The sequence below is a fragment of the Equus przewalskii genome, chromosome 15 (genome assembly GCF_037783145.1).
Source record: "Equus przewalskii isolate Varuska chromosome 15, EquPr2, whole genome shotgun sequence".
NCBI lineage: Eukaryota > Metazoa > Chordata > Mammalia > Perissodactyla > Equidae > Equus > Equus przewalskii.
Genome location: NC_091845.1, coordinates 72,857,942 through 72,876,736, shown reverse-complemented (window position 1 = coordinate 72,876,736; position 18,795 = coordinate 72,857,942). Strand labels below are relative to the sequence as shown.

At 37.8% G+C, this 18,795-nt stretch overlaps 1 protein-coding gene across 5 annotated transcripts in view; it reads right to left on the bottom strand.

Moving 5' to 3' along the window:
* PPP2R3A (protein phosphatase 2 regulatory subunit B''alpha) overlaps positions 1–18,795 on the bottom strand; it is a 153,202-nt gene that overhangs the window by 66,491 nt on the left and 67,916 nt on the right. For all 5 annotated transcript variants that reach the window (XM_070576130.1, XM_070576133.1, XM_070576132.1 and 2 more), the window contains 2 exons: positions 14,917–15,019; positions 1,967–2,041 (listed from right to left, as the gene is read on the bottom strand). In XM_070576130.1, coding sequence (XP_070432231.1) covers positions 1,967–2,041; positions 14,917–15,019 — 178 coding nt within the window. The remainder of the gene's footprint in view (positions 1–1,966; positions 2,042–14,916; positions 15,020–18,795) is intronic.

Below are 18,795 nucleotides of genomic sequence, written 5' to 3'. Positions count from 1 at the left end.
GCTCCCTTCCCCTCCGGTAACTACCAATCTGTTCTCCATATCTATGTGTTTGTTGGCTTATCTTCCATATATAAGTAAAGCCATGCAGTAATTGTCTTTCTCTGTCTGACTTATTTCACTTAGCGTAATACCCTCAAAGTCCATCATTGTTGTTGCAAATGGCATGATTTTGTCTTTTTTAATGGCTAAGTAGTATTCCATTGGGTGTGTATATACATATACACCACATCTTCTTTATCCATTCATCCATTGATGAGCACTTAGGTTGCTTGTGTAGAATTCTTAAGCATGAATAATTTCACTTATTCACTCGCTAAATATTTACTATGTATCTACTATGTGCCAGGCACCATTCTAAGGATTGGAGATACAGCAGTGAAAAATACCAAGTCCCTGCTGTCATGGAATTTATATTATAGAGAAGGAGATGGACAATAAACAAAAAATTTAAATATCAGATGATGCAACAGTGAAGAAGAAAAATAAAGCAGAACAAAGGAATAGAGAGTATGGGGGAGAGGACAGAAGGAGAAGGGTGAAGGCGGCAGTGGGTGATCAAGGAAGGCGTCACTAACAAGGAACATCTGAGCGCATATCTGGGCGAAGTGAAGGAGTAAGTCACGTGGAAATCTGTGCGAAGAGCCTTGCAGGCAGAGGAAAGAATAAGAACAAAGTACCTGAGGCAGAAGTGGGTTTGGTCCGTCCAGGAACAGTGAGGAGGCCAGGGTGGCCGAAGAAGAGTGAGCAAGGGGTGGGGTGGCAGGAAATAAGATCAGAAAGCAGCGGCTAGGAGGGTGTGGGTGGATTATGGAGAGTCTTGGCAATGACTTTGGCTTTTACTCTGAGTGAGATAGGAAACCACTGGCTGGTTTGAGCAGAAGAAGGACATGATCTGGCTTACATTTTCAAAGGGTGACTCTGCCTTGTGAAGACTAGACTGTAGGGCAATGAGGGTGTAAGCAGGGAGACCAATTAGAAGTAATCCAAGTGAGAAGTGAGGGTGACTAGGACAGGATGATTGTAGTGGAGGTAATTTAGTATAGTGTTGTGATTAACAGGCAAAAATAACTTATGAGATAGTCTTAGATGACAGTGACACCTTCTGGCTCAAATAAAGTCTTACAAATGACAGAAGAGAACCAACAGAAAAGCAAAGAATGAAGTTCCTCCAGGAGAAAAAGAATGGTAGTAGTACATTGCAACTCAACAGAACCCAACAAATCCAAGGCCCTAAGAATGAGAGTGTTTTCCTTAGAGGAGACTGCCCCATTTAGTGGGGGATCTGAACCAAAGACAAGGGCCGTCTCACTTGAGTGTGGCTGTCCATGCGAGGTGTGCCTTGGGGCTCATCTTTGGAATTCCTCCAGTGATAATCTGGAGCTAGGGCAGAGAATGCCTAACATGGCTGCAGTGTGCACTGCAGGCCTGTGTGCTCTTACTGCCAATTCAAGCCCTGCCTGTGACTGATGAAATGAAGCTGTGCATGAGAAACAGGGAATGAGAATGCCTCACAAAATGGGAGTGTGTGATTATGTTATTTTAAATTCTTACATGATTTATTTTCTCATCACATCCAAGCTATTTCTCATTATCATTTCCAGTTCTAACTTTGAGGTTACTACAGACACATTTCTGGGAAAAGCTCTTGAAAATTCTTTTCAGTATAATGCTGAAGATCAACTGGGTATCAATATCAATGACATAGCAAAAGGTATACCTCATAAGACCGGACAAAATGAGTCTATTACTTTAATTTTGTATACAAGAGACCTCTTAAGCATTGGGTACATCTAAGAAGGAAAACAGATTTAAATAATTAATTCAATTTTACTGCACCTTCCTTCCACTACAGTAATCATTATAGCCCATGTTACCTTTTACATAAAGATATTAAAGCCTAGATAGTAGATAGTGATAAAAAGGAGACTTATGGACTTATATTAAGACAAAAGGAGATTCAGCCTACCGTGGTAATGTAGCGAGAGTGGAATTCTGGAGCATCTTTCAGGAACGTGAGGCCAGGATGTGTATCTACCACATCCTGAAAAAGAACAAAACCAAAACTAAATTAACGTACAAAAAACCCCCAAAAAACAAAACACCAAAACGCTTACAGAATTTTTTCCCACCTATAGAGTAAGTCACCAGTTGAACAAACTTGCTATTTTAGAATACTGAACAATGCACTGAAATTTAATTAATACTTTATTAAATTCAAATGTTATCAAAAGTATACTTATGTGTGCTTTTCAATATGCATAGTATACTTTGATAAAAAGTTAAGATGTTAATTTAGCTATATTTGGTGATTTGTGAATCAAATGTCTTAGAGGTACATACTGTAATTCTAACACATCAAGGCATGTGAGGGAAACTCATGCCACAGATCTTGGTAGGGGTTGCTAAGTGAAATTTACACAGAAAAGATAATAGACACAAGCCAACCAGAATGATTCTTTCTCATCCTAGAGACACGGGAAACTTTTGAAAAAAAAAATAGCCATGTAGCCAGGTAGTTTGAAATCTACGTTAAGTTGTGTGAGCCAGCTAATGTCCATCAAAATAATTGTGTGGACAAATCTGTTTCTAATTTAAGATTTTAATTATTTTCAAATCCGATATCTTGTTCTTATGGAAGACTATTAGAATATTAAAACCTTGAAATACTGTTTTTATTTTCTAATTAGATTTTTAAAGCACCTTTGAATGATCCTAGAGAACCTATTAGAGATAATTACCGTCAACTTAATAACCAGAGGCAACAGCAATGCCAACGTAATCTATTAATTGGCTAGTCATCAATGGACAGACATCAATTATACCTCTCTTCTTTGTTTTCTCAGAGCAGTTAGCTCTATATACCTACCACCACAGTCTAAAATCCATGGACCTTACTATTGCTTTAACTTTTTATTTGAAAATAATTTTAGGCTTAGAAAAAAGTCACAAAAATATTACAGAGAGATTTCCTATGCCATTCTCCCAGCTTCCCATAAGGGTAACAACTTGCAAACCATAGTACAATTATCAAAACTGGGAAATAAACATTGGTACAATACTAAACTATAGACCTTATTCAAATTTTACCAGTTTTTTCCCTAACGTCTTTTTCTGTTCCAGGATCCTGCACTGCATTTAGTTCTTGTGTTTCACTGGTCTCTCCCAATCTGTGACAGTTCCTCAGTCTTTCCTCGTATTTCATGATTTTGATACTTTTTTATTTTTTAAAGATTTTATTTTTTCCTTTTTCTCCCCAAAGCCCCTCCGGTACATAGTTGTATATTCTTCGTTGTGAGTCCTTTTAGTTGTGGCATGTGGGATGCTGCCTCAGCGTGGTTTGATGAGCTGTGCCATGTCCATGCCCAGGATTCGAACCAATGAAACACTGGGCCGCCTGCAGTGGAGCGCGCGAACTTAACCACTCGGCCACGGGGCCAGCCCCTCATGATTTTGATACTTTTAATGAGCTCTGGTCAGTTATTCTGTAGAATGTCTCTCAATGTGGTTTTGTCTGATGTTTTCCCATGATTAAAATTACACACTTTCAGCAGGTATACCACAGAAGTGATGTTGTGTGCTTTCAGTCATACAATGAGTATGTGATGTCAGTGTACGTCTTATATATTGTGGTGTTAACTTTAAATAGATGTGGCTGACGTGGTGTCTTGCTGGGCTTGCTAACATAAAGTTATTATTTTCCCTTAATAATTGATAAATATTGTGGGGGAGATGCTTTGAGACTCTGCCAATATCCTGTTTCTCTGCAAATTGTGCCTACTGATTTTAACAGCTATTGGTGGAACTTGACTGAGGCATTTATACCGTGGTGTTTACCTAACAGTGGTTTTGTATTTCCTCATTCCTTCTACACTTATTAACTGGAATTCTTCTGTAAGGAAGAGCTGTCTCTTCTCTCCCATGTATTTATTTGTTCAATTTACGTCAATGTAGACTCATGGGTATTTATTTTATTCTATGGGTTATAATCCAATACTATCATTATTTTTTTTGCCCAAATTGATCTAGCTAGCTTTGGCCATTGGAAACTATCAGGTTGGCTCCTGTGTCCTCTTGACATGCCCCATCCTTCTGTGAACACTTGCGCATTTTCTGGTATCAAAAGATGGTCCAGGATCATCTTCTATTTTCCTTGCTCCAGTCCTGGAATCAACCTTTTCTCTAAGTAGCTCTTGTTCCTTTCATTGGAGAATGGTATTTAGAAGCCAAATCTGGGTGCTACCACTAGGGTGTCATTGCTACTGAGTCCTCTTTGAAGGCAGGGCTAGGAATATATGTATGTATACTAATCCATGCATACACACATACTTTTTTTTTCATATTTATCTCTATATATTAAAAACTATGTAATCATACAGATAATTCTGATTCCAATCCAATACCACAATTCTAACCTTCCCCTTTCCTTTGTAACTTTAACAGAATTGCTAACCCATATCCCATTGAGAAACAAATTTACTAACTACAGTACAGTATTTGCGTACAGCTCCTTTTCTCTTTAGAGTATCCAGTTAAAATACTGTTTCCCAAGGTTTCTTAGGTTATCTCTATCTTTTCCTTCCTTTATCCTCTTTAATGTGATTATCTTATTCATTTGTAATACAGTTCAGTTCATTTGTTACTGTTTATATTCTATTTGGGTTTCTTTCCCACAGGTCCTTGCTGATTTTTTAAAAAAATTTTTTATTGAGTTAATGATAGGTTACAATCTTGTGAAATTTCAGTTGTACATTATTGTCTGTCAGTCGTGTTGTAGGTGCACCCCTTCACCCTTTGTGCCCACCCCCCACCCCATCTTTCCCCTGGTAGCCACTAACCTGTTCTCTTTGTCCACATGTTTAAATTCCTCATATGGGTGGAGTCATACAGAGATTGTCCTTCTCTATCTGGCTTATTTTACTTAACATAATTCCCTCAAGGTCCATCCATGTTGTTGCAAATGGGACGATTTTCTTCTTTTTTTATGGCTGAGTAGTATTCCATTGTATATATATACCACATCTTTTTTATCCAATCATCTGTTGATGGGCACTTAGGTTGCTTCCACATCTTGGCGATTGTAAATAATGCTGCAATGAACACTGGGGTGCATGGGACTTTTGGAATTTCTGACTTCAAGCTCTTTGGATAGATACCCAGTAGTGGGATAGCTGGATCGTAAGGTAGTTCTATTTTTAATTTTTTGAGGAATCTCCATACTGTTTTCCATAGTGGCTGCACCAGTTTGCATTCCCACCAGCAGTGTATGAGGGTTCGTTTTTCTCCACAACCTCTCCAACATTTGTTACTATTTGTTTTAGTTATTTTTGTCATTCTAATGGGTGTAAGGTGATATCTTAGTGTAGTTTTGATTTGCATTTCCCTGATGCACAGTGATGATGAACATCTTTTCATGTGCCTATTGGCCATCAGTATATCTTCTTTGGAGAAATGTCTGTTCATGTCTCCTCCCCATTTTTTGATGGGGTTGTTTAATTTTTTGTTGATGAGTTGTGTGAGTTCTTTATATATTATGGATATTAAGCCTTTGTTGGATGTATTACTTGCAAATATTTTTTCCCAGTTAGTGGGTTGTTTTCCTTGTTGATTTTAATTCATTATTTCTTGGACGGAGAGTATGTGAAACATTACTATGGTTCTGAGTCAAAGCTAAGGTAGAAGTGACATCTTAACAATATTGAGTTTTCCTACCCATAAAGAAGACATATCTCTCCATTTATATAAATGTTCTTTAATTTCTCTCAGCAATGTTTTGCTGTTTTCAGTGTACGGGTTTTGAACATCTTTTGTCAGATTTATCTCTAAGAATTTAATATTTTTGGGTAGTATTATAAATGGCATTTAAAAAATTTCAATTTCCAGTTGTCTGTTGCTAGTATATACAAAGAAAATTGATTATGCATCCATAACCTTGCTAAATTTACTTACTACATACACCTTTAACAGTATCCCACAAATTTTGAAAGTTGTGTTTTCATTTTCATTCAGTTCAAATAATTCCTAATTTTCCTTTTGATTTGTTCTCTGACCCATGGGTTACTTAGAAGTGTTATTTAGTTATCAGATATTTGGGAATTTTTCACATATCTGTTATTATTTCTAACTGAATTCCATTATGGTCAGAGAACACACTTTATGAGCTGAATATTTAAAATTTATTGAGGTTTGCTCTATGATCTAGAATATAGTCTATCTTGGTAACTATTTTGTGTACATGTTAAAGGAATGTGTATTCTGCTGTTGTGGCATAAAATGTAATAACAACAACAACAACAAACAAACACACAGATACAGAGATTAGACTGGTGGTTACCAGAGGGGAAAGGGGGAGGAGGGTGGTTGAAAGGGGAGCTAGGGAATATGTGTATGGTAATGGATGGTTAATTAGTCTTTGGGTGGTGAACATGATGTAGTCTACACAGAAATCAAAATATAATGATGTACATCTGAAATTTATATAGTATTATAAACCAATGTTACCTCAATTAAAAAAAAAGACTATCTTCAAGCTAAAAAGCTAATAAATAGCAGAGCTAGGACTCAAACCCAGAAAACAAAACAAAACAAAACTAAGATTTAATAATTTACATAATTAACTTTCTGATTACACTTACAGGATATAATTTATCATCTGAAATAAAATTAAAATTTTTTTTCTAAAATTTTTTTTACTACTTAATATAGCATCATTCCATTTTCAAAAAACATTAAAACAATAATTTAAAAAACCAAAAGAAGTCAATTTGGTCAGGTTAGTTGATAGTGGTGTTCATGTGTTCTATATCCTTATTTATCTTCTCTCTACTTGTTCTATTCTTTGAGAGCAGCACATGGAAATCTACAACTCTGGATTTATCCTTGCAGTTTTATCAGATTTTGCTTCATGCATTTTAAAAAACTGTTACTGGGTGCATAAATATTTAGAATTGTGATTCCTCTTGAAGAACTGATCCCCTTATCATTCCCAAGCAATGTTACTTGCTCTAAAAACTACTTTGTCTGATATTAATATAGCCACCCAGCTTTCCTTTTTGTGACCAAAAAAAAACACGTAACAAAATTTATCCTCCCAACAACTTCCAAGTGTACAGTACAATACTGTCAACCACTTGCACATTGTTGTGAAACGGATCCCCAGATCCCCTCTCCCTAATCCTGCATGACTGAAACTCTACACCCACCAAACCACCACCCCCTATTCCAGCCTTCCCCCAGACCCTGGCAACCACCATTCTTCTGCCTATCTCTATGAGTTTGACTACTTTACATACATCATATAAACGGAATCACGCATTATTTGTCTTTTTGTGACTGGCTTATTTCATTTAGCATAATATCCTCAAGGTTAATCCATGTTGTTGCATGTGACAGCATTTCTCTTTTTCTTTTATAGGCTGCATAATATTCCATTGTATGTATATATCACATTTTCTTTATGAATTTAATCTGTTGATGGACATTTAGGTTGCTTCCACCTCTTGGCTATTGTCCATAATGCTGCAATGAACATGGGAATGCAATTATCTCTTTGAGACTCTGTTTTCAATTCTTTTGGAAATTTAGCCAGAAGTGGAGTTGCTCGATCATATGGTAGTTCTATTTTTAATTTTTTGAGGAACCTCCATACTATTTTCCATAGTGGCTGTATCATTTTACACTCCCACCAACAGTGTGCAAGTGTTCCAGTTTTTCCACATCCTCACCAATACTTTCTTTTTTTTCCATAAAGCCATCCTAATGGGTGTGAGGTGATCTCTCACTGTGGTCTTGATTTGCATTCCCCTGCCTATTTAGTGATAGTGACCATCTTTTCATATGCTTGTTAGACATTTTATCTCCTTTGGAGAAATGTCCATTCAAGTCCTTTGCTCATTTTAAAATCAGGTTATTTGTTTGTTGTTGTTATTTTTTATTTTATTTATTACAGTAACACTGCTTTGTAACATTATATAAATTTTGGGTGGACATCATTATATTTCAGTTTCTGTGTAGACTACATCATGTTCACCACCCAAAGGCTAATTATAATCCATCACCATACACATGTGCCTAATCACCTCTTTCACCCTCCTCCTTGACTCCTTCCCCTCTGGTAACCACCCTTCCAAACTCTGTCTCTGTGTGTTTGTTGTTGTTTTTGTCTTTTACTTATGAGTGAGATCATACGGATCTGATTTTCTCCCTCTGACTTCTTTCACTTAGCATAATACCCTCGAGGTCCATCCACATTGTCACAAGTGGCAAGATTTCATCCTTTTTTATAGCTGAGTAGCATTCCATTATGTATACATACTATATCTTCTTTATCCATTTGTCCCTTGATGAGCATCTAGGTTGTTTCCAAGTCTTGGCTATTGTGAATAATGCTGCAATGAACATAGGGGTGCATATATCTTTACACGTTCGTGTTTTCATGTTCTTTGGATAAATACCTAGCAGTGGAATAGTGGATCATATGGTACTTCTATTCTTATTTTTTTGAGGAATCTCTGTACTGTTTCCCATAGTGGCTGCACCAGTTTGCACTCCCACCAGCACTGTACGAGAGTTCTCTTCTCTCAACATCCTCTCCAACACTTGATATTTCTTGTCTTGTTAATTATAGCCATTCTCACAGGCGTGAGGTGATATCTCACTGTAGTTTTGACTTGCATTTCCCTAATAATTAGTGATGTTGAACATCTTTTCATGTGCCTGTTGGCTATCTGTCTATCTTCTTTGGAAAAATGTCTGTTCAGATCTTTTGTCCATTTTTTAATTGGGTTTTTTTTTGTTGTTGTTGAGATGTATGAGTTCTTTACATATTTTGGATATTAACCCTTTATCTGATGTATGGTTTGCAAATATCTTCTCCCAATTGTTAGGCTGCCTTTTCATTTTGTTGATGGTTTCTTTTGCTGTGCAGAAGTTTTTTTAATTTGATATAGTTCCATTTGTTTATTTTTTCGATTGTTTCCCTTGCCAGGTCAGACATGGGACTCGAAAATATGCTGCTGAGACTGATGTTGAAGAGTGTACTGCCTATGTTTTCACCTAGAAGTTTCATGGTCTCAGGTCTTACATTCAAGTCTTTAATCCATTTTGAGTTAATTTTTGTGTATGGTGTAAGACAATGGTCTACTTTCATTATTTTGCATGTGGCTGTCCATTTTCCAAACAGCATTTATTGAAGAGACTTTCCTTTCTCTATTGTATGTTCTTGGCTCCCTTGTCAAAAATTAGCTGTCCATAGATGCATGGGTTTATTTCTGGGTTCTCGAATTTGTTGCATTGATCTGTGTGTCTGTTTTTGTGCCAGTACCATGCTGAGGATTACTGTAGCTTTGTAGTATATTTTGAAATCAGGGAGTGTGATACCTCCAGCTTTGTTCTTTGTTCTCGGGATTCCTTTGACTATTCAGGGTCTTTTGTTCTACCATATAAATTTTAGGATTCTTTGTTCTATTTCTGTGAAAAATGCCACTGGAACTTTGATAGGGATTGCACTGAATCTGTAGATTGCTTTAGGGAGTATGGACATTTTAACCATGTTAATTCTTCCAATCCAAGAGCATGGAATATCTTTCCATTTCTTTGTGTCTTCAACTTCTTTCAACAATGTTTTACAGTTTTCAGTGTACATGTCTTTTACTGCTTTGGTTAAATTTTTTCCTAGGTACTTTTTTCCTTTTTGTTGCAATTGTAAATGGGATTATATTCTTAATTTCTCTTTCTGCTACTTGGTTGTTAGTATATAGAAACACAACTAAGTTTTGTGTGTTGATTTTACATCCTGCTACTTTATTCATTTATTATTTCTAAATTTTTTTTCATGGATTCTTTAGGGTCTTCTATATATAAAATCATGTCATCTGCTGAAGTATGACTTCTAGTTCTTATATTGGTTATTTTTGTAAACTGCAAATAATATATTTAAACATTTAATTCTCACTCTATTCATCTTGGCTTAATTTCCCTTTACATAGGATGATGATAATAGCATCCCTACTCTTATTTTCTCTTCTTCTCCCTCTTTTTGCCCCTTCACATTTTGTTGGTAATATTTTGACTTTTACATTGTATAGTTTATCCATAGGATGATTTCAGATGTTATACACTAAAATATTTTACAATATTTTGACTATATAAATACTATTGAATGCTAGGGTAACCAGTATACAAGGAATGCACTTCATTTCTTATTGGTCTAACATAATGTCCCTTGGGTCATTCAAAGGAGAATGTTCCAGGCACTGAGGTTAAATGGACTTTCTTTTCCTACTCTCCATTATTTATATCATGCCATATTTCAATCTGCTTCATCTTTAGATCATGACTCTCTTACACAGTTTTTAAATTTTTCTTGGAGTTTCTAATTGCTTTTCTTTAATTTGCTGATACAGAATGCTGTGCCTTCATCATACTCTCCAGTTTCCCTGTTCTTAAATGTAACAAGTATTGCATGGAATCACTCCTGCCCTCCATACTCCCCTTTATGGAGAACTCCTTCCCAGAGAAATCCCACAACCTTCTCTATTCTGGACTGGCTGCTCTTCAGTTGCCATCCTGAGACTTCCCTTCACTGCTTTTCTGGATTGAATCCAGTTTCTTGGATCTTGTGCATTCCTCTTTCTTGGTTTACTTAATTTACTGCAGCATATATTCAAGTAATAACTCTCTAAGAAAATAGGAGATAAACTTCCTGAGTTTTTAAATGTCTTTATTCTAACCTCATATCCAATTGATAGCTTGGCAGGATATAGAAATCTGAGTTCAAATCCATTTCCTCAGTCTGCCAATGAGAATCTAATACCACCCCAATTCTTCTTCCTATAAAGGTGACCTGGTTTTTCTCTCTGGAAGCTTTTAGTATCTTCTCCTCATCAGTGTTGTTCTAAAATTTCAAGAGGACATGCCTATGTGTATGTCCTTTTTTTATTCATTGTGCTTGGCACTCAGTGGCTCCTTTCAACCAAAGACTTGCATTCTGTATCATTTCTTTGATTCTGTAGGAAGTGACTCGAGAGAGCATGAGAGGCTGGGGTGGGAGGATCATGTTTTGTTTTTGATCAGATGTTGGGTACACAAGCATGCTATGTTTCTCCCAAAGAGGGAAACAGGAATCCCAAGGAATCCCACTGGATTCCTCCTCTGCTCTTTGAACTCACCATATCACTCCAGTGTCTCCAGTTCTCTCCATCTTGTATTATTTCTTTGATGATTTCCTTCTCTCCGTTTTTTCCCTTCTTTCTTTCCCAGACTCCAGTTAGTCAGATTCAAGTTGAAATTCTTGAATTGGTCCTCTATGTCTCTTGTGTGTCTGTCTTTCTCTCTCCCCTGTGTGTGTGCACATTTGTGAATGCATGCATTGGAGATATCCTTAACTTTAGTTTCCAGGCCTTATGTTGAAATTTTTAATTTTGGTACTTACATTTTGAAATTCCAATAGCTCTTTCTTGCATTGGCATTCTGTTTTCATAACATTCTGTTCTTGTTTTATATAATCTATCGTAATATAGTAATTATTTTTTAAAAAGACTTTTAGAACAGTTTTACATAAAAATTGAGAAGATAGTACAGAGAGTTCCTATATACCCTGCACCCAGTTTCCCTTTATTAACATCTTTCATTAGCATTTGTTATAATTAGTAAACCAATATTGGGGGCTGGCCCCGTGGCCGAATGATTAGGTTTGTGTGCTCCACTTTGGATGCCCAGGGTTTCGCTGGTTTGGATCCTGGGTGCGGACATGGCACTGCTCATCAAGCCATGCTGAGGCGGCGTCCCACATGCCACAACTGGAAGGACCCACAAGTGAAAAATATACAGCTATGTACTAGGGGGCTTTGGGGAGAAAAAGGAAAAATAAAAAATCTTAAAAAAACCCCAAACCCAATTATTATTACATTATTATTACTATTATTAAAGGCCAAACTTTATTCACATTTCCTTAGGTCTGTGTTCTATTCCAGGATCTCATATTACATTCAGTTGTCAAGCCTCCTTAGGCTCCAAAAGGCTGTGACAGTTTCTTTCTCAGATTTTCCTTGCTTTTGATGACCGTGACAATTTTGAAGAGTACTGGCCAGACACAATCTAGGATGTTCCTCTGTTGGAACTTGTCTTAACATGCTTTATTGGCTATTTTGTTAGGTGGTAAGTAAACGCTAGGCTGCACTTTACATTTTGGAACCAGGTAAGGAGTCAACCAGTCAATTGTTCTGTATGTCAACTTCCAATGAATCCCTACTTCGAATACTTCTCATCAGATCTGCTGACCCTGCGTTTACAGCCTCTCTGGGATCCTAATGAGCAGAGTAGCCCACTTCTCTGCTGCAGCTCATACAAAGCCCCTCCTTCTGGACTGTGATTTCCTTAGCCTGCTTCTGCTTTCTATCTTCAAGAAATACTGAAATCTCCTGTGCATTGATTTTTTTCTCCCCTGTTCCTCTCTACCATTCCATTCACTTTCATGGGTTTCTTCCTTTTAAATTTCTTTTCTTTTTTTTTTTTTGGAGGAAGATTAGCCTTGAGCTAACTACTGCCAATCCTCTTCTTTTTGTTGAGGAAGACTGGCCCTAGCTAACATCCATGCCCATCTTCCTCTACTTTATATGTGGGATGCCTACCACAGCATGGCTTTTTTTTGCCAAGTGGTGCCATGTCCACACCCAGGATCCGAACTGGTGAACCCCGGGCCGCTGAGAAGCAGAACGTGCAAACTTAACTGCTGCGCCACCGGGCTGGCCCCTTAAATTTCTATATTTTGTGGTTGGCCCAGTGGCATAGTGGTTAAGTTCATGCGCTCTGCTCTGGTGGCCTAGGGGTTTGCAGGTTCAGATGCCAGGCATGGACCTGCACACCACTCATCAAGCCATGCTGTGGTGGCATCCTACATACAAAAAAAGAGGAAGACTGGCACAGACGTTAGCTCAGGGACCATACTGCTCACGCAAAAAGAGGAAGATTGGCAACAGATGTTTGCTCAGGGCCAACCTTCCTCACCCCTCCAAAAAAAAAAATAGATTTCTATATTTTAACTTCAGAGGATTTTGGGAAAGAATGGGAGGAGAATGTATCCATTCAGTGTGTCATCTTTTACCAGAAGACTCCACAAGTCTTAAATAAAAATAAAATGTCTATATTATATTTAAGGGAAGGAAGTATAAATGTCCACTAACTCATAATTATAGTTTTGTGGTTGTTTGTAATTCTCTTGGTACAGACTTAATTTATATTCCTGTCAAAGCTTTTATTAAAATTTCTGATAAAACTTAGTCAGGGTAGGGTCCCCATAGGAAAAAGAATTCATCCATATGAACCTTTCATGAAGAGATGTGTAGAGTTGAGGACAGGTTAAAGGATCAAACAAGAGAATGGTGAGGAACCAGGGACAAGCAACAGAACGATACTGTTAGATCCCTGGCACTGAAGGGACAAGGGGAGGAATAATGGGAGTTCAGCAGGCACTAGAACTGTGGAGAAGGGGCTGTCCAGCAGAAGCTGTATTGTAGAGAGACATAGTTCCTGTGATGAAGCAGACAGTGGGGAAGAAACGCCAACTTCTCCTCTGCCCTCCCATCTCTTGGCAGTGCTATCCATTGGCCAGACCCAACCAGAAGCTAGTCAGCAAAGGGGGCCCAAAAGATGCAGTTTCTATCAGTCTGAGCAGGGCTAAGAACAGATCGAGGGGTAAGGGTGAGGGGTGGATAGAGAGCTGGTATTAAAATGTAATGTTTTACTAGCAATGCAGTTCAAACATTGAATATTTGCAATTTCACAAAACATAAACAGAAATATCTAATGCTGGATCTTATTATGTATAATGGTCTTGATTAAGTGTAAAAACCTATTAAGAATCTTTATTCTCATGAGTATTTTTTTAAGGGGAACAAAAACTTGTAGCCAATGAGTCTAAGGATAATCAAGGCCATCATGCAAATTAAGACAAGCTCAAAGACCTTGAATGTAAAATAAATCAAACCCAAACTTCGTATTCTGAACATGGAAAATTGCTACTACAATTAAAAATCTGTCCTATGGTGTCAGCAGTCAGGATAGTGGTTACCCAAGGGTGGCAGTGACTGGGAAGGAACACAAGAGGCTTTGGGGGTACTGGTAATGTTTTTTTCTTGATCTGGGTGCTAGTTACACAGATGTGCTCACATTGTGAAAATTCACTGATGGGTGCACTTGTGATTTGTGTGTTTTTGTGTGTATATTTCACTAAAAATTAAAAAAAAAATGATGACAGCCATGCATACAACTTAAAAAAAACCCAACTAAGTCAATGTATTTTTCTGTCCTTCTTTAGACATTCTCACTAACAGTTAACAAAGATTTATTGGAACAACTAAAACGATGTGCATTCAACAAAAATGAAAGGCAGACTTTAGCTTCAAGGAATCTATGATCTGCTTAGGAAGACCAAATATTTAGACATGAAATTAAGAATATTAACATGCAATATATCAGGCTATGAAGAATGCCACAGTGAACACAGATCCACTGTTGGTATGTAACAGATTCTCATCGGAAGGCCTCGGTACAAACACTCCCCAAGTGGGCTCTTTGTGGTGGAGATCTCTTTCTCTTTAACCTTAACAGAGGTCACCCTGGCCAACTAGACCAAACGCCTGGTTTCAGAAGGTGCTTCAGTGATTGCTGTGGGTGGGCAAGGGGGAGCCTGAGTGGCCCCGTTCTTCTCTTTTATACTTTATCTCTTTTATACTTTAGGTTCCATGTTTTCATCTAACAAAAAAATTTTTGTTGCTAAAACAAACTTGAAAACTACTCTTCTAGAAATCTGACCTCTAGATTTGTGTATGTCAATTGACATACTACTTATAGTTTAAAAATTTTTAAAAAGCTCTGAAACTCTGAAAATAAAGCCCATTTTTAAAAGGAAGTGAAAATTACCTGAAGTAAAGGGATAAAATCCTCCTGTTCTAGACAGCTGCAGCTGGGCTTTGCTAGAAGGCAGATAAACTTAGAGGCATCATCATGATGGTTATTCAGCAACCTGTAAAAGAAATGACTGCTTAGGAAGACTGGCTACTGTGAACAATGACCACAACATCAATAGTTGGTAATTTCAGTCTGATCTGAAGGCCATTTACATCAAGAATCAAGTGCTCTCTTTTCAATGATTAAAAAAAGAGAATTTTCCCATGTTCTTGATTTTGTTAAATGGACACCTTCATAAAAGCTCAATAACAAGACGGTATATTGCTTTTGTAGAATGCTTCTGGGGCTGAGAACACAGAGTCAACTGAACTAATGCAAGTAAAAATACACTCAGCTTTACCATCAGACACTGGAACCAGAACTCCAAAGTTAGCCACCAGCCAGGAGGGAAACACATCAGATGGACTACTGTGCACTACACAAGACATAAAGTTCTGTTTGCCCAGCTTAGCAGACATATTCAGGGCCAATCTGATAGGGGCTTTTGAAATTAGACTTTGAAGGACCAGGCTTAAAAGAAAATGAAGGCCCTATTAAGTCTCCGGGCGCCAAGAATTCCTCATATCCAACTAATAGCTGGATGTTTTCATTTGGATTCTATACTCTTGACAGCAAAGTCAAAATATCAAAAACCAAAGTTAAAATCTTCCTCTCCAAACCAGTCCTTTTCATGGATGTCTATTTTTGTTAATAGTGGTACCATCTTGAGTTACCTGGGCTTGAATTTTGAAGTTGTTTTAAACTTATTTCTCTCCCTTATTCCCCACATCCAATTAGTCTCCAAATTTTCTTGCTTTCCTTCCTTAATCATTTATTGAATGCTAACTGTGTGCCAAGTACTGTGTCTGGCCTTGAAGACACTTTGGATATAAAGAAAAGAGGATGTAGTTTTGTGCACTGTAAGGAGCTTATAGTCTAGTGAGAGAGCTACACTAGTAAAATTATACTCCTGCGTGACAGGAGCCATGACAGAAGTGTAATAAGAACAGGGTGTCATGGAAGGACACAGGAGGGCCAGTGAGATTCCCTCAAAAGGAGAAGTAGGGAAGAAGGATGCTGTGGGTCAAGAGGGTCACAGGTACAAATGCCTGCATGAGACAGTATGGGAGATCTGGGCAACTACAAGTGTTCAGGTGGCCAGAGAAGGGGCATGTGCATGTGGGATCAGATCCTGGGGGCCATTTGAGTTCGGTTGAGAAGCGTGGACTTTAATCTCCTCAATAGAAGAATTTTAACTTGGATAGTGACATGACCAGAGGTGTTTTTCAGAAATATCAAGCAAAAATCCAACCAAGGGCCTGAGCATGGATACTGGCAGTGGGAAACAGTAAAAAGGCGCAAATTTGGTTGAAATGAAAGGATGTGGCAGTTGCTAGGTGTGGAGGACTGAAAGGGGGAAGTCCATGACAACTCCCAGGTTTCTAGCTTGGATAGCTAGGTGCTCGGAACACAGGATGGGAATACTGGAGTCCTGAGCAATATTTCCTCAAGTTGTTTCAGACAACCATTCCTTCCTTTCTATTTCCATTGTACCATCAAGGCCAAGGTCTTATTATTTCATGCTGAGATTGCTAGAAGGGAAGAGGGCCCTAACAGGCTTCAGTGTTCATCCAACCTTATATCACAGACAATTCATCATTCTAAAACATTCTTTGATTATATGTTACCCTTTTCCAAAAATATTCACTAGCTCTCTACCACTTATATGAGTAAGTCTAAACACCGAAGCTGGGCATTTAAGGCCCTCTGTAATTAGGCTGGAGCCTGCCTACTTACCTATCTCACTACTTTGCTAAATGAAACTTCCACTCCAGGCAGCAGGCTGAGTATGTCATGTGCATTCTTGCCATACACATTCTTGCCTCATTTTTCACACTGTTCTACTCTCCTAGAATACCACCCTCCCAACTTTGCTACCTGAATGCTAACTAGTCTTTAAGGTCCAGCTAATAACCCACCTCCTTCAAAACGCTTTCTCTGACAACTAAATTTCGACTGATCTTTGTACACTTTAATTTATACCTATTATATATACCATTATACTGTTAGCTTTCTTTTATCTCTCTAGCACCTAAAGGGCAGGCAAAGTTATAGCTCTTTTTTTGCTTAACACCTAGCATAGTGACTTTCACAAGGAAGATTCCTGAAAAATGTTTGTGATCTGACTGACAGATGTATATATAGATGGAGAGATACATAGATAGATAGATAGATAGATGTATATGTATACTTAACCGATTTCAATTGTGATTATTAAAGCTATGGTATTATCTTTATATTTTTTTCTCCTTATCATTCTGCAGCATACTCAAGGCTCCCAAAGTTAAATAAATATACTTTTCAGAAGAAGATTAGTGCAATAGGTGCTGATGGGAACCAACTCTTAGGATTAGAAAATGGGTGGGATGATCACAACAAAAAGGCAGCGAGGTCTTTGGAAAAGAGCATGTCTCTAAAGAAAGGACAGCATTACCAAATAAAAACTGCACTGACATAACAGAGGAGCAACACTCTGAGAGGGAAAAGTCAAATCAGGTATGGTCTATTGCTATCAGAAGCAAAAAATAGAAAGAAAAGGTGAATTACAATTTTCAGCCAATGCTAGCAGCTAGTGAACTCTATATGGCAGGAGAAAAGGAGATGATAAAAGTCGTGAAAGCTAGAAAAAGAAGGTAAACATAGCTATTCTAAACTGTTTTCTTCCAGAGCTCTTAAGACAAAATATTGTTTTGTTAATGGACAAATGGCATGTTGTCATGAAAAGGTAAGAGAAAGTAAAGCATAAAAAATCTGAAGCAATATTACTGCCTCCATTTGAGAGGAGCTCTGCCACAAAGCTGGTGATCTAGGAATTCAAACAAAGAGCTGTGGAGCAATGTCTTTCTCCTAAAAATGTCCGGACTGTAAGAAAAACAGATGTCAGAGCACAGAGATGAAAGGGGCAGCAGAGCAGGGAAAGGAGGGGGAGCAGAGGCAGGGGAACAAGAGCTTGTTAAGGGGTTCATCCTCCAACCACTCGGAGGAGGACTAGGAGGCCTCCACCCTATGAGCAGGAGGGAAAGGACAGGAGGGAAAGTATTTCCTGTTATGCTGTGACTTTTATATTTGACTTTTCTCCTAAGATTATATAGAGCAATTCAGATGCATAGCTATATGCTGACATGTTTTAATTCTGTGTCACTATCTGTCAGTTATTTTTTGTACTTGAAAGTTTTAATACATATACTATATACTTGGGCCCAAGTTGTTTTAATGCGAAGTATATAACATATTGAAAAAATTAAAAAAATAAACACACATCTTCTTCAAGGTCAGTGTAGTAACTCAAACCATCACACTTAGTTGCTTAGTCTCCCCTCTAGCCACACTTTGGGTCTCCTTTAAAGCATCCTGGCTTTTAAAGGCATTTTAAGAGCTCAGAGAGAGGAGCTTCCACTAGAGGGCACTCCAACCATTTTAGTATCTGGCCAGAAGATAAAGCTTTAATATAGACACACGCTTATCTATTCATAGAATTTTTTTTAATGAAAAAAAGATAGGGACAGTTGCTCATGCTATATAACTTCATAAGCAGTTTCCTGCACTTCCCTAAAATGAAGACCTGTGCTTCATGTCTTTTTTTCCCTTTTTGCCTTTTGTAGAAATCTCTTTTCCCTAGAGATAAAATTAAAATGATTCATCTCAATGAAGGAATACAGCTGCTGTGGCCGCTGCTGCTCTATCCACCAACACACATCCCACCCCCATCTCAGTGACACACAGTCTTAAGACAAAAAAGGTAGCTCTTACTCTCCTTAAAGTTATGCAATTAATTGCAGGTAAATCAAGTTG